Source organism: Tuber melanosporum (assembly GCF_000151645.1).
Source record: "Tuber melanosporum whole genome shotgun sequence assembly, scaffold_14, strain Mel28".
Lineage (NCBI taxonomy): Eukaryota > Fungi > Ascomycota > Pezizomycetes > Pezizales > Tuberaceae > Tuber > Tuber melanosporum.
In genome coordinates, this window is record NW_003298797.1 from 14,414 (window position 1) to 31,370 (window position 16,957).

Sequence of the window (16,957 nt, forward strand, 5' to 3'; positions counted from 1 at the left end):
AAGTTGACTTGTCAGTCCACAGAACTCTAATCCAATCCTCATAGGTCCAGTCTAATCGTTCTGATACCAAGCTACCCAGATTGTCCTATTGGCAGGTCGAATTGTAAATTTGCACTGAGGAATACACTAATCATATCCTCTAGATTCCAATACTCTCTTAATGGTTATTAAGCTGCAGGCATAATTCATTTTAATGCAGACTGTGTCTAAATTTAGTTGTCATGTTCTTGAATCCTGGTTAATAAAAGTTTCCAGCTGCGCTTTCTTGGCATCATCGAATATTAGGAGAAGACCAGTCCAGTGACTGTTGGATGGTGTTCCGGTTTCCTTTGTTTGTTGATAAATCTTAAAAGGTAGTTTAATTCTCCTAGTATTTTCTGACACATTCGCCTATCAATATTCAGGTGGCTTCCTATCCGGGTCCAACTCCATCCAGCATCGTCTCTTAAGATTATCACCTTCATTCGTTCATCCCGAGTGGTTTCACGATGCCTTACTCCGTTCGATGCTTCACGCGTGCCTTTCTGTTTCATGTTTGCATAGAACCGTGTTTGTTAGTAACACGGTGCCCGGAGGCCCCCCTGGAGTCGTTGCTACCGAGCCAAATTACCTGTGTGGGGGCGTATGGCACCGCGCCCGAATTACCCTTGAGCCCTAGTACATGGCTGTCAATTCACCTCTCATCGACCATGTTCGCTACCACCCTCACCCGCCATTGCCGATCCCGAAGCAAATTATATGTAAATGTATTCTCCTCTCCCCCTAATCCTAATATACCCTCCCTTGCAATCACATCTACTACCGAATACCTACCCACTCTAGCCTTTTGATTACCACGTACGAAAAGGAAATACAATTCAAAAAGCAGATACCAAAACACAAATCACATGATTCACCATCTATAACCCTTTCTAGTCCACCTGTTGCAAAAAGGAGTAGAAACATAAAAACAGGCTTCATCATTCATTAAGACTCGTCATCTGTGTCGGCCGGCTTTGGTGTTCTGTGTAAAACAGGGGGTATTAGTCCACAGAACCGCTAGATAGATGAATGAATGCGTGCACTCACCCCTTCGGACTATTCAACCACTCCAAGTACCTTAACCTTCGCCTGACCTCTCGCTCCTTCAACTGAGCACGGGTATACTTCTTTTTCTTCCCCCTCTTGATGCTTTTGAATTCCATACCCTCACCATTGTTATCCTCAGCGTCGGTATTAGCAGCTGAGCTAACGGTAGAACTCGAAAGACTGACCGCGGAGCTTCCAGGGCGAGAGTTAAGATCCAAAGGAAGTGATAGGTTCATATTGCTGCCATTACTAGTCTTCCTAACCATCCGCCCAGCTTCAATATGCCATTCCTCGTTTGAGAGTTGAGACACGAATTGCGCGTCGTGGGAGATCAAGCAGACACCTCCACGGAACTCCTTAATTGCCGTAGCCAACGCGCCTAGGGACTCCCGATCAAGATAATTCGTCGGTTCATCCAGGATTAGAAGATGCGGCTTAGGCCACATGGCTGCCGCGATAACAACTTTGACTTTCTGACCGCCAGAAAGGCCGCCGATCTCGTTGTTCATTGCGATCTCCTTGTCCAATCCGATGTCCTCAAAGTGCTTCTCAATAGATGCCACATCCAAATCACGATACCCAAGACCCTCTCGCGCGCTTTCGGCATCGTCGAAATCCTGGACCAGCTTCGAGAATCCATGTTCCACTAGCGTTTCGCGGCTAATCATGGCGTTGAACTTTGGCATGAGGTTGGCCCATTTAGTCTCGTATTGGAAACTCTTCTTCCACTTTTGGCGACCGACGAGAGCCTCGATACGTCGTGGCCCGCGACCATCGCCAAGGTCGATTGGTGTCTCCAGCTGTCTCCTGTCGGCTTCCGAGAGTAAACGGGTGTCTTTCATGGCAACTTCTTTGTCAGTTCCTGAAGAATAACGCCATTGGAGGTACTGCGATGGGGTCTTTTCTAGATTCATTTGCACGTGATGGAGAGATTGCTGTGCCATGTAGCCAACTCGGAGATTGGGGTGTTTCTCAACCCTTCCCTCCTGCGGAACCATTTCACCCGTAAGTAGCTTGACTAGCGTCGATTTCCCAGCACCGTTACCGCCAATAATAGCAACACGAGACGAAAGAGATAATGAAGTAGTGACATTGTAGAGGGATGGTCTGGTAGCGGTGGGGTATGTATAAGTAACATTCGTCATTTTGATGATGCTGCGAGTGGCCGACTTAACGCCAGTGAGGAGACCAGGAGACGGAAATTTGAACGACACGTTGGAAGCATCAAGAGAGTAATACGCCTTACCCTCCGGCCGCTTCCGGACAAATCTAATGCACATTAGCTTCCGTTTAGGCCAAAGTTTAGAGAGACATACTCAGAAAGATTGCCCTTATAGTAGACAAGCTTCTTGTTCTCATAATGAATAATATCAGTGCAAACCTCGTCCAAAAACTTTGAATCGTGAGAGACGATCAAACTAGTTATTTCCGTGTGCAACTTGAGATAATCCTGCAACCACTGGACATTGCTCACATCCAAATGATTGGTCGGCTCGTCCAACAACAAGACCTGAGCCCGCTTCAGCATAGCTTCTGCGAGACCCAATTTCATCTTCCAGCCTCCCGAGAGCTGACCTATGTTCATTTCTGCTCGCTCGCCCTCGAAACCGACGCTCTTCAAAGTCTCAACAATCTCCTCGTCGCTAATATTCCCGTCGCCGTTTTCCTCGAGCGCAAGGCGGATGTATCCCACGATGCTCATGTCACGCTCATCGCGTTCTTTGTGCTCGACGAAACAAGTCCTCAGCTCGTCTTTGCTAGGGAATCCTTCAAGCTTTCCCTGAGAAATAGAACGCATGAGTGTAGATTTCCCCGCACCATTCCTCCCACAAAGCCCGTATCGGTGGCCTTGGAAAAGCCTCAAATTCGTATGAGTTAGAAGCATCATCCCACCATAGGCGAGTGAGAATTCCGCGTTGACGATTTCAACCTCATGTTTGTGCTCATCATCGACTTCTCCGATCCCATTGCCGAATCGGTTGAGTGTCTCGTCTCTCGCCCATTGTTCAATCTCAGCCGCAACCCTCTTGGCATCGTCTTGCGCCATGAAATGCTCCAGATAAACTGTGATGCACCCAGAAATCCGTTTGAACTCGCGAGCCACAATACACTCACGAACCATCTCCACGATATATCGCCTTACTCCATCCTGTTCCCAAAGCTTCTTCTCGCCAGCCCCGATGATGGTCCCCGCAATCAATTTTTTTTCAACTTCGTCGACAGATATCCGCTCGGGAACGTCAGTCCCAGTGCCGACTTTCATAGCCTTGACCATCGTAGCGTTCGCATCTTTGGCCAACGAGCGAACGACCGGAAGTGCAGCAGTATCCTCGATTTTCTTCACACCCGGCTGAAGGCGGGGAAGGAACTCCCTTGCTTCTACAGGATCGTGAACTAACTTTGTCAGATTTTCAACGACGACAACTGTTTGACGAAGGACATCCTGGGAGGTCTGTGGCGATGAGAGTGATCGCTCGAGAAGAGGAGTCAGAAGAGACAGGACTGGTGAGGTGACTACAGCGATGAAAGTAGTTTGACTATATGACGAGTTAGTTATGGTCAGATGTTGACAAACGGATCGCGTACCTGAGATCATGTATAGCCTTCTGCAAAGTCTCCTTTGATGGGTCACTCATAGTTTTGATCAAAGTCGGGATGTGTCTCGCGACATCATCGTTGCTTAGTAATTTGGCCAAGCTGGTCATAGCCTTTGCAGCGGCTCTCGAAACCTCGTTCTTAAGATCATGCATGCCGCCTTCCACAACAGGAATCAAAGTCTCCAATTCCCGGCCCATGACTTCTTTAAGAAAGCCGTCTCTTGTAACAGCCTTTTCCGCAACTCTTCCAATCAACTGTAGCGCTGCCACTCTGCCCTGCCACTTGGAGCCAGAACCCTTGACATATGTCATGAGCACCCGAACAAGACCAACAACTAACGCCTCCTCCTTCAAAAGCGCCAACATGGCGTCGATAGCATACTGTGAGGCCTCGCGGACAACAGCACCTTTATCGGCTAACCCGTCCAAAACAATGGGTAGTGTCTCCTTCAATAACAAGACCTCCGTTATCGGGGATTTGGGGATAAAGCTTTCGTATAACGCTCCGTAGACGATCATAGCCGACTCACGTCGTGTGCCCGACTTCTTATCCGAGGCAGCCTTAGCCAACGGTGGAAACAGAGTGGGGAACGAATGGTGTGCTGTGGCGGGGTCCGACAGGATGGCGCTACATAAGGCCAGAGCGGCATCAAGGGAGCCTTGAGATGAATCAGCAGAAAAGACAGCCGAGAGGTAATCGGAAATAGCAGCATCCGTGAGCAACATTTCTAAAGGTTGATTGGTCGAAGATCGAGGAGAGGATGTGGGACTCGTGGCGTCCAAAACTCCCGGCATGGGAAGCAATCCGTGTGATGGTGGTATCAAGAACAAGGGCCCTCAGGTTATCGGTGAAGCAGAAGCGCGACGCAAATATGAGATGCGAGTCGAAGGGTGTCAGAAGGAAGGAAAGAGAATAGGTGGAGAACGAAAATCTAGTCTAAACCGGCGTAAAAAGTCTATGAACCGAGAAGGAAAGGAGAGAGAACTTTTTGAAACAAAGAATTGAGTGGAGATGTGGAAAGAAGGAAAAACTAACTCCACGAAGGAGGGGGATGGGAGAGGCCGTCGAACAACCGGTAAGGGCTCAGAGGTTGAAGGGAGAAAGGAGAAGGTGGTGAGATTCTGACATCTAAGCAAGAGCTGAAGAGGAGCGAATCTTATCTTTTCCTTTTTTTTTTGTGTTCTTCTCCTGTGGTATCCTCTGGGGCTAGCGTCCCGGATCAGCCCTCTCCCTGTCGAAATGAGGACAACGAGACGGGGGTGAACCCTGATAACCAAGCCCTCAGGAGCCAATGGTGCTTAGGGCTCAGGGTTTTCCAGTCATACATAAGGCTCACCCTCTCATCAAGAGCCCATCAAACCCCCGACAAATGTCGAGCTTTTAAACTCGGTCCAAGAGCTCCCCACAGCGGCCAATTCTTAAGAATATTGAAGCTGCTGTTGTAGGATTATGGTCAAGGACAACGGTACAAAATTGTAGCCTATTGGAGGCATAAGAGTATAGTGGAAGTGGGCATTTGGGGTCCTCAACTTCATGTCAGACTTCATCGTTTTTTCATTCCGGCAGGTTGGGATCAAAAAACCAGGTTGGCCAAGCCCTGTCATCCACTTATTCTATCATAATATTATCACCTATGATACCGGTATCATAGGTCTCTTCGCGTAAATACCCGAAGCCACTTACTCGAGTAGGATGAATGGTAATAATATTATTATTATCATAAATTAGTTGCGTTGTACAGTACTCGTATCGTACAAGTAAGAGTACGAGCACCGTACAGTAGAGTACAAGTATAGTAGAAATCTTTATATAGTCTAGTCCGAACTACTTTCACTTGTATCGTACGGTTGGAGAAAGCACAGTTAGCTTGGTACAGATATAATTTAGAATCCGAACCAGAAAGGCAAGCTGAGAGCTGCTCGCTCTACCAAAGTACAACCCAAACCTTCCTCTGAATATTTTAGATCAATAGTTCGATATTTGTCGTCATAATTACCCGTCCCTACCCTTAGCCTACCTTCCTATGCCCGAGTAGTTTTCCAACTACCCGTACAAATTCTTTCCACAGGACCTGAAAAAAGGAGCACGGTAGTCCACGGCACCAGAGCTCTATACACACTGATATCAGTCCTAGCATACATTACTTTCCTCTATATGGTATGCACGGCGGAGCCGAATCTTGCTGTAAAGGATACCCTTCGTGAGGTGAGGACCCAAGACCACTCGCCGATAGTACTCCAGGAGTACCGGTATCGTCAATTTTGGGAGTTATATTCTCGGCTATGGCTGGGAGTCAATGCAATTCTTACCGAGGTTGATATATATCGTCGCCCCTGCTGGTATCTCCCACCATACCCCGCCCATGTTTTCGGGCACAGTACTTCTTGCCGGTTTCACAAATAGCATCGTACTTACAGTCCAGGTAACGAAAATGGTCAAGGGATAACGGTAGACGAGTGATAGGATACGTCTATCAATCTGAGTGGCTGTCTCTAACTGCCACACTGGAAAACTACTCTAATGCACTGTACTATATCATAACAGCAAACTTGAACCCCCCAGAAAAAAAGAACCCCCCCAACATAATTTCCCCTATCTCACTTTCCTTGTTTTCGCCACGAACTCTACCCCCTCGGCCAGAGAAAATTGAAAGAGTCAAAAGACGGACAAGAACAAGAACACGAAGGGCAAACGACCTTGCAATAGTGAAGCGCAGGCGATACTCAAACAATCTACAGAACACCCAGCAGTTCGTCAACTTGTCTCGCAAAGCTCTAGCGACGCCCCCCATACGTGTTGTTGTCGCTGCATGTGCAGTTCAATGGGAATGTCGACCCGCCTTGAAAACCATCTAGTGACTCGGTATTTGACCAACAGCTGCTTCAACTTCATATACTCCTTTCGCTCCTCGCGTGTGAGCCCTTCCTCCCTTTTCTTGCCCCTCAGCTCTTTTCCTCTCGCCTTCGCTCTCTCGTAGCCGTCACCCATACCTTGCATAGCCAGATCTTGCTTCGTTGGAGCTTCCTCTTCTATGGGAGCTGCTCCCTGCACCAAAGATTCCTGCGGACTCGAAGGTTCTTCCTGACCCCAAATCTCACCCAGATATAGCGACACCCCGTCTTGCGGCGACGCCAGCTCTTGCGGGAATGTCACCCTTCGCAGCGGATCTCGATCCCGATCGCCCTCAGCCCCGAATTCTCCCCCGTGTTTCTTCCGATTTGGGCCACTTCCTTTTCCCTGCTCAGTGTTGCCCCCTTGATCCCCCTCCACGCCCCGTTCCCCATACAGCGATGGCATATGCCCACCATCACCTTCAAAGGACACAACCGGGCGGCGAGCATATTCTAAGGCTTGCGTAGAACCGCCGCCATCTGTGTGGGTTTTTGCCCCAGCAAGTAAACTACTCAAACCGGGCGATTGTGAAATGAGTTCAAGGAACCGCATACACCAGTGGTCCAGTTGCTCTCGAATTGTCTTCGTCCTGCTAGAAGACACTCCACTATGTTCAATTCTCAATCTTGCCAATGACTTGAGAGAAGGGGATGCCTGAATAGCAACATCTCTGAGGGGGGCCCCTCTAGTAATAACGCCTTGAGAACGAACTTCACCTCTCCCATCTTCAATGGCCGTACAGTTGAGCTGCGACATTCCATTCCGGGATTTTAGGCATGCTTCACCAGTTTCCCCATCAAGTGGTGTGCGAACTGTAGTCGGAGTCCTGCTCATGCTTGCGGGACCCTCCATTAATTCAGAGGGCTGCAAAATCGGTTTATAGGCGGCTGCAGTTGCTGCATCCATTGTATTATCTTGATGCCTATCTTTGATAAACGGTCGTGAAAGGAATGTCTCTCGTTCATGCGCCAAGCAAGACCCTGCCTCGGATACTGATTGCACAGACACTGGAGTTGAGGTGGCCTCGGATATAGATTTTCTTGTAAAACGATCCTGTCTGAGAAGGTTGATGAATCCTCCTTTTGTCTTATTAATACCCCGAACCTCTGGGGTCAAACTTTCAGAGTAGCCAATGCGCCACGTTTCGACCGCCTTCGGGAAGGTTCTGGTAATTCCTCCTAGCTCTGATATTCCCCCGATTGTTGAAGAATTAGTATCATCGACTATCATTGGATCCGAACGATCTATACCCCCAAAGAAACTTTTCCATTCCACATCTTTTCCCGCGACCCCGTAATTGTCCCGTTGGGGGTCATGATCTCGTTCCGGATCAATTGCATGCCCCCCATCAAGTTGTTTGAAGCCTGGAGAGCGGTCAATGTGAACCACTGGTGGGGATGGCGCATCCTTCGATCCCACTTCCTCCAAGCAAGGAATATCATTTTTGCAAGCATCCCCTACAACCCCCAGCATAGGCTCTCGCTCAAGATTGTGACAGATCTGCCTTTCTGCTTCATCCACAACTCGCCAAGCTTTCTTCCAGCGTTCGACAACCTCAATCGCAGCCGCCCATCCTCTTCCTCTCTGCTGCCATTCGCCCCTCATCATCCATCTGCACTTTCCCAGTAATTCTGCTGCACGATCATCGTATCTCCCGGTGGCTATCAGTAAGCGCTTTCGCTCGTCCAATGCCCCTTTAATCTCCTTTACACCAAGACTGCCGGAAGTCCGTAACCTTTTCTTCCCCTGGCTGCGCCAATGCACGATCCCAAGTTTATTTTGAAAGCGATATTCATCTAAGATGACCCTGTGGCTTGCATCCATGAAATCACCCGATTTTACCCAGAGCATCAACGGCGGAGTATTCAGATCATGCGGCTTCCAGAGTACTTCATAAAGGAGGTCTCCACCGTAGGTCCAGCGTTTGTGCGAGCATATCTTAAGAACCTCGCCTCCGGCTAAACCGGTATTCTGTCGTGTAAGCTTTGTTATAGCGGAAGGGAGTTTGGAAGTGTCAAAATTTTCAGCCTCACTCTTGGCTGGGGGTCCTAAACCTGAGAAGGAGATATTGGGCTTGGCAACAAATCCGTTCTCCCTTGAATGAGTACCTACGCTGCTGCTGCGGCCATCTTGCTCTTGAGGTTCGGACTGGACCAGTTGGTTGAGATTTTGTTTCAGTTTTTGAGTACTCTCTGCAGGATCCGGAACCGAACCCAGTATCATTGCAGCAGTGGTCCCGTCTGCCTGATCGAAACCAGGGAAATGTCCTATGGCGCAACTAGACTTAAATCTCGGAAGTTCATCGCACCAATTCCGACCTTGCTCTTGATCGATAAGAGATTCCGGGAGGTTCACGGTACGAATACCTTTGGGAGTAGACTTTTCGTCTAGCAATATCGAACCTATATCCACACAGGTCACAGTATGTTCTGGTCCAAAAGGTGATTTCGTGACAAGAGTTGCCCCTGTCTTCTAATTTATACAAGATTAGATGTTTGCATCGCGCCAATAAACAAGGGCAATTTACCATCAAAACATCCTCAACTGCCTCGCCACTTTCAAGCCTCCTCCACTCCTCAGCCCATCGGGACGCACGGTCCACCTGGGCCTTCATAGCCATCTGGGCCTCCCGCTCTCTCAACTCTTCCTGTACAGCCATCCAAGCATTCTGCTCGCTAATAAAATCCCTGTAGACCCTCATAGCCTCGGGTGAGTCTGTGCGATGGGAATACAGAAACTGCGCATGGGAAACCCGATGCAGATGCTCCTGATGTCTGATCTCTTCGGTATCCCAGAAATAGCCGCACGGAAAGGGAGCCGGCGGGAGAAGGGCAGAAGCTTCCCAGGTTGAACCCTGTGCCATCGTGGCAATGGCTTCTATATAGAAGGGATACTCAATCTCGTGCGTTCCCTCAGGGGTCCCCAGGAAGCTCTACTGCTCGAATGCCCGATGAGAATACTGACACAAAATATCAACCAGAGACTCAGAAACAGTAAGATTGGTGAGTTGTGGGGGAAGGAAGGACGATAGAGGAATGCGAGGCGGTAAAATGCATGTTTTACTCCCTGCTCGAGTAAAGTACAGTACGCGTAGGAGTCTCAGTAGAGTACAGGAGTTGACGGAAATTGATGGGTATTTTGTAGCTATGTGCTCTCATACAAAAAACTAGCCACAAAGAGCGTTACGCATCGCCGCAGAATACTCATCACTTCCTACCTCTCGCTGTACACACAACCCATGTTTGCCCACGTATGATATGACTGCACCTGGCTAGGAGCCGTTCTAATCTAAAGGTCGATCTCACCTCACCTAACTCCAACTCTATCTAATACCTTTCCTCCTCCAATTTCCTGGTATACCATTGACCGGACAACTCTGTCTTTATTATACCAAAATTTAAGAAGTAGTTGAGCATTAGTTTGTTGAGGAGAGAATCGGTTTCAAAGTTCTTAACGGTAGTATATATTTACCTTATTGAATATTGTAAGTGGAGAGTTAGAGTACTGCGCTGTACAGTACTTATACCTATTGTTCTCTTTAAGCAGTAAATGAACAAATATATAAGCTATAAGCTATGATATACAAGAATATCATCAGTGATATATATTTAATTGTCCGTGCTCAGATATCATTCAGCGCTTTGATATCATTCAAGAATTAAAGTTATTGGAAATCAGTATCTTCTTAGGTGGGCAACTCAAAGTTTGGCAGGAACTGCTGATACAAGGGTTATCGTTTGCAGGTTCTAGCATCGAATCTTATCTTATCCTTCCGCCAATTCGTTCCACATTCCGGGAAATTCTCTTGGAGCTGCAACCACTCCTCTCCAACCGACTCTTTTCTCGTTCAGCACAGTACAAGTACACAAAGTCAACATCATTTCTTCACCATTCAAAAAATGTCTGCCATCATCAATGCTTCGATACAAGCCGCTCTGATGAGCGCGTTTTCAAATCTCCTCGCACAATTCCTTCAAGCATACAAGTTAAATGTACCCTACTCATTTCTACGCTCACATAAGCTCCCGCCTCACCGGGAAGGAAGAAAGGATGAAGGCTAACAAATGAATAAAATTCCTATCTCCCTTCAGATACCCCTATCATTTGACTTCGCCCCGGCATACCAATTCGCATTATACGCTCTCCTATCTACTCCTCCAAACTTTGTCTGGCAAGAATGGCTGGAAGCAGCATTCCCCGCCAACATTCCCATTTCCACCAACAGAGGGGTAGTGGAGAGGAAGAACAGGAATCTTGTTGCACAAACCCGGATGTCTAAATCGAATACCCTTCGGAAGTTTCTTCTTGATCAGTTCCTTGGTGGACCGGTTAACAATGCACTGTTTCTTGCAGCGATGGCAGGATTCCGCGGCTTGTCGATGGAGACCGTGGTTCAGTATGTGAGAGCAGTAAGTCCACCCTAACTCCTTTATAATGAAGGCAAAAAGGCCTCTACGGTCTAGATAAGTAACACGGGTGTTTCCAGGAATTTATTCCTCTATCACTAGCATCCTACAAGCTCTGGCCCCTCGTCTCAATGATCGCCTTTGTCTTCGTACCGGTAGAACGAAGACTACTCTTTGGGGGGTTGGTCGCATTGGGCTGGAATATCTACTTGAGCCTCTTAATGGCACCATGATTCTATTTCGCTTTTCTTCACCATATCCCCTTCTATATCCGCTTGGACCCTACTCCTTGTATTAGTTTATTTCCCCTTTCGCCTTTTCTCGAAATTCAAGTACTCGAACATGCATGACTTGACGAACCAAAGCAAACCGAATTTAGCCCGGTGCGCCTCAACAGCTCCGCAATGGAGGGTTGGGGGCGGGATTACCCCTGCATGTGATTTTCGTTGGGATGTGCAGGGGCTCCGGGCCTACAATACTGGTACCTGGGAAGGATCTTACTACCGAGTAACCCAGCTAGAAGCAGTTGCTATCCGAAGCTCCGAGGGTTGAATCTCACACTCTCCTAGATACAGTACCGGTACCAGAAGAACTATGATACTGTTGCATGACTGAGCCTCACCATAAGATATCTAGAATTACCCTCTTCGGATAAGAGGGGTAATCACGATGGATAGAGCCGACCCCCGACCCTTAGCTCAGGCTCACAAAAAGGTGGATCCAATGATATTATAAGGTACAGCAGACCTTACTACTGGTGGAGAGGCAGCTCCAATTTCCTAGCCCTAAGTTCAATAGTTTGAGCTCTTACATTATGACACAAGTGCTTTAGTCTATCGCTCGAGATTGTTGCACTCTACTCCAGTGTCATTTGTGGGAATAATGGGTTGGCTTGAGTTTAGAATGGAACTAGAAATAGTTGCATGTTGGGGTTAGCTAAATTTACTTATACAATAGGTGGGGACACATAGCAGGGGTATTCAAAGTTGAAGTAAAGGTAGGCGAGTGGAAACTAGCTCGGAAGCATGCATTAGTGCACTTTGTACAATAAGCCAATAGTATAGAGAGATTATGGGTAACATATTTGAGACCCTTGGGGAGGGATGTATGGGTATATGTAATCAAGAGTAACTTGAAGAATTAGCGTATAAAAGAAGAAAAATTTTTCAATCTCAAATTTAAGAACAACATACTTCAAAAACAAGTGATCATGTGTAACGATCCCTCCTTGGATAGTTAGTTCTTAGTGACGGGAAACGATACTTCTCTTCTTTTGTTTCTTTCCTTAGTCTTACTATAGCACTAGGCCTCTGCCTACGTTATCGATGGTACAAGACCTCTGTCTTCTGTCAGGAACGCCTATCATAAGCTTTCTCTAACTCTTCTTCGTGAAGAGCTCTCCTCGATGTAACGAAAACATTGTAATAAAGATAAAGATCATAAAGGTGTTTTTATATTCGATAAAGTAATAAGTAGGAAAAGTACTTAGAATAAAGTGTGAAGAACCAATCATAACACAATAAACAAATCATACGACTTGACTGAGTCATATGCGTAAAACCCATGAACTCATAATGAGGTCATGTGTGAAACATAAATCATATGTGTAAGGCATACGCGCAAGGCGCACTTGCAAGGCATACTTGTCAGGCGCATGTCCCATGACTCATATATGAGCCATGTGGGAAAGCATTACAAATCCCACACATAACAAATCATATGACTTGAATGAGTCATATGTGTGAAACAATAACATACCTGTAACTCATAACCATGTGTCATGTGAAAACCTTTTCCTCACCAAGCTACATTCGTGACACATCATGTTACAAGTTATAATAACACATTTTATTTGGATAAAGAAAGAGACAGAAATGTTGGTTCAATGGTTACAAGAGTCAGAGAACCAGAAGAGATTAAGGAAAGAGTCGGGAGTTATGAAAAAGCAGATTATGAAGGAGATTGCTGCGAAGATTCCTACGAAACCTTAGATCAAAGTAAGTTATAAATATAATAATCTTCTGAAATCATACTGAGAGGTAGTTAAGCTTAATGGTCAGTCGGGTTAGGGATTAAGCATGGCAGACTTGAGTGAAGGGAAAAAGGCACTTTGAGGTATGTAATTAGCAGATTTTGATTCTTTTATTATTATTGTTATTTTCATATTTAAAGTCAGAGTTTTTTTTTTCGTTAAAAAAGAAAGAAGAGAAAATAAGGAAAGGTTTAATATAAGAAGTAGCTAATAAGTGAGAAAAAAACATTAAGAGAAAAACTCCTGTCATGCTGTCCATTTTTCTTTCACCTTGAAGCCCTATTTGAAAACCATCTCAACGTTCGGGCTCTAGCACAATATGACTCCAGTTTAACCACAAAGGAGGCTGAATTAGCTATAGAGTGGCTACTTGCTACAAGAAAGGGTAGAATGGAAGAGGAGAAATGGGAGAGTGAGAAGGAAGAGAGAGAGGAAAGAGAAGAATGAAAGGGAGAAGAGGAAGTGATTGAAGAAAGTGAAGAAGATAGTTTAGGAGAAGAGGATGAACTAACCTGGATAGCAAGACAAAATCTTAAGGGCAAGGAGATGGAAGAAGTTAGTGAAAGATTGAATATTGGAAAAAGAGGGAAAGAGAGAATACCAAATGTGTAAGTCGTGAATGAGAGTGTAACATGTTCACAAGGTGCGAATCATATTATTGGTAAATGGTATGATAGTTGGTAGGTAGTCTGCTCTACCAGAGAGACGGTGAGAGCTGAGAACTAAAGGAGACTTCGAGGGTATACTGAGAAACAAAGAGGCAACCGTTCAACCAAGTTTATTGAAATACTGTCTGTCGAAGTCTGCCTTTTCCATTGTAGAAACAAGTGATTTTTAAATAAACAAATCTTGTTCATGTCTAGTATGAACAAAACTAATCAAAGATATCAAGTAAGACACTTTGGTAAAACAAACAAGTATCAAATGATACATAAAACAAAGCAAGTATCAAAGCAATACTTAAAACAAAACATAAAACAAAGCTGAGTATCAAATGATACTTAAAACAAACCAAGTATCAAATGAATACTTAAAACAAAACATAAAACAAAACTAATAACTGAGTACCCGTACCAGTTATATTCTCCAAAATAAAGCAACATTTTAAATAAACAAAATCTAATAATCATTAAAAGCTGAGTCTGAGAAACCAAAAGCTTCAGTTTCCACTATAAGCTCTTCCTCATAAGTATTACACCAGGGATAAGAAGAAATCCTAATAAAACATCAAAACTCAAAGAAATGCAAATCGCAGTAGTTATGAATACCAGATTCATGCTGTATATCTACCTAAGTGTTATTGCAATCAGGGCAGTAGTCTACCCAGAGGATAGTGAAGTAGTCTTCAGGTTGGATAATATTGCGGTTCAAGAACAGTCTAACAAGTTGTTATCACAGTCTCACATTGAGTTCCTCATAGTTTGGCATCGTTACGCTATTCAGATAGTGAATGATGACTAGACCAGGTTGTCCAGGTCTTGTTCCATAGTCTGGTTGTCCTTATTACTGCTTTCAAATTCCCACTTAAAGTATGGTACCCAACATCCATCCTAAGCTTTTAGTTCAACTTGTTATCGCTCAGCTTCCAGCATAGTTTAGTGTCTAGCAAATTGTGATGTAATTAACTGTGTGTGGTAGAGAATCATTTGGCATGTTGTCTTTCCACCACTTGTTCACCATGTCCATAGCATGCTCCAGCCCTTCTAGTGACTCCCAGCTGTTTTTGTTCTTGGGTAACCTTTCCATTTGACCAGAAACTGATTATTTCTATACCAAAGGTGGTGGTCTCAGATTTCTTCAACTTGCCCTTTATCGTTCTTATGGACGATGATAGGCGCAGGTTGAGGATGTGTTCTTTCAGGGAACTTAGAGGTGTCATTAGGATGGAGGAGTTTGACAGTAGATGTAAGGAAAATGGCGGTATTGCGGCGGTACATAAATCTGTCTATTTGGACAGTGTAGCTTTCTGTATACTTATCAAAGGATAAGACCTTGAAAGGTCCTCACTATCGTGTTTGTAGTTTCTTGTTGCATCCAATATTGGTAATAAACATGTTTCCTTAAACTATAAGTATATCACTGGGCGGAATAGGTATATGTTTATGTCGTTGCTTCAGGACAGTAGTGGTACTTTGGAATGGTGCAGCTTTAACAGATTAGAAAGCATCATTCTGGATAGCTTGATGGCGGTTTAAGTAGTTATCAGAGGCGGGAATAGAGAGGTTTTTGAATAGGATTACAGGCAGGAGAGGGTATTGACAGCTGAAGATTGCCTTACATGGAGACATTCCTAGGGTACCTGAATATCCAGCATTGATATATGGGGTGAGCTCAACCAGGGCAGGTTCTAAGTTGGTCTGTCTTTCATTGATCATGTTCTGAATTCCGGACTTGACTTCATGTATCTTTCGCTGAGCTTGGCTATTAGTCTAGAGATGTCTGGGAACAGCCACAATGTGGTTAATTCCTAGAGAAGTCAAGGTTTGTTTCTAAAGTATGGCTGTGAAATAGGGATTATCATCACTGACAATAGACAATAGGTATCCACGGAGGGTAAATAGGTATCATTGGAGATTATTCCAAGTGTCTTTAGAGGAGTCGGTAACTTTCATTGGTATAAACCAGGTATATCCGGAAAATTGATCGACAGCTACCAAGATAGTGTCATACCTGGTGGACTTGTTGAATTGTCCATTAAAGTCAATAGCAAATGATTCAAATATCTCACAAGGTAATTGGGGTGTTTAGGCTTTCCCTTCAGGTACCTGTGTTTGTTCTTGGTATGCCTGATAGAGTTCACAATGTTTGATGAAATCACAGAAATTCTTTTGAATTTTGGGCCAGTAAACATATTCTGAGAGGTATTGGAGGTGGCGGTCAGTACTGTAGTATCCTTTATTGTGGATTTCAGTAATGACATATCCTCTAATAGTCATCCCATTGAACATGTAGCCCTTTACGATGTATAAACAATGTTGACCAAAGCCAGTACTAGTATAGACGATTAAATTGTATATGTTGTAGGGTGTGAGATCTTGATATCTAGAGCTTTCTATAGCTTTGAAATAGATTAGGTCATGGCAGTATCCTGCTATCATCTAGCTTTGGAAGGAGGAGGTCAATACCTCCATAGTTGATCTAACATCCTTCATCCTCAATGAGGGATGCTCTTGTTGGTTTGATTAAGGCTTCCTCTTCTTCAAACGTTTCATAGAGCTGTCGGCAATATTCAGGAATTGTGGATGGCATGATAGAGACTATAGTTTCGTTATTGTATACTTGCAAGGGTCCGCTAAATAGTGGTTGTGAATCTGTTATAGGGGGTGAGGATGGAGGTGTTGACTCTATGTAGGATGTTGCATCTAAGTAGTATACTATTTCTTCGAGTTGTTCAAGACCTTGGTATCATCTTGGAGCAGGATTAAGTATAAGAGGAACTTGGATCGATCTATCATTGGCGTTGTCCATCCTTTATTGTTGTTGTTCTTCTTTTGTAGTGTCGAAGCTACTACTTTTGGAATCCCCAGTGGAGGTATAGCATTATTGCTGGTATTTATAGCTGAATTTAATTTTAGTCTGATGAAAGAGTAAGGTATCAAGATAACAGTATGACCAGTGGAGTCTGCTTGGTTCAAGCTCATGAGGAGGTGTACTGTGGAGGGTGTAATCATCTTTCCATTCATCCACGATTTCTTTTCTGCGCTCTGTTCCAGCTACCCTGTATATGGTATAAGACAAAGAAACAGAGAAAGAGGCACTGCTGGTAGTAGCCGATATTGGTTCAGGTTCATAGGAGGTGTTGTCAGACCTATCTTCACTTTGTCTTATATGATCATATATAAGAGGGAGGTTCAGGAGTGTCTGGTTTAAATAAATGTGGAACAGTGCGTCAGCTAAATAATTGGTTCTTCCAGGGGTGTAGATGATTTTTGCATCGTATTTACTAACTTCTCCTATCTAT

At 44.9% G+C, this 16,957-nt stretch overlaps 2 protein-coding genes; both read right to left on the reverse strand.

Moving 5' to 3' along the window:
* Positions 1–722: 722 nt before the first annotated feature.
* On the reverse strand, positions 723–4,743 carry GSTUM_00004593001 (uncharacterized protein). XM_002836259.2 has 6 exons: positions 3,655–4,743; positions 3,281–3,605; positions 2,385–3,160; positions 1,989–2,337; positions 1,069–1,694; positions 723–1,003 (listed from the first exon to the last, which is right to left on the reverse strand). Exons 1-6 carry the CDS (start codon positions 4,458–4,460, stop codon positions 967–969), a joined length of 2,919 nt encoding a protein of 972 aa, XP_002836305.1. The 5' UTR covers positions 4,461–4,743; the 3' UTR covers positions 723–966.
* Positions 4,744–6,420: 1,677 nt separating this feature from the next.
* Positions 6,421–9,421, reverse strand: GSTUM_00004594001 (uncharacterized protein; the record flags this gene model as incomplete). The annotated part of the gene is made up of 2 exons (XM_002836260.1): positions 6,421–9,030; positions 9,086–9,421. The coding sequence occupies 2 exons, from the start codon at positions 9,419–9,421 to the stop codon at positions 6,421–6,423; spliced, it is 2,946 nt and encodes a 981-aa protein (XP_002836306.1).
* Between the last annotated feature and the right edge of the window lie 7,536 nt (positions 9,422–16,957).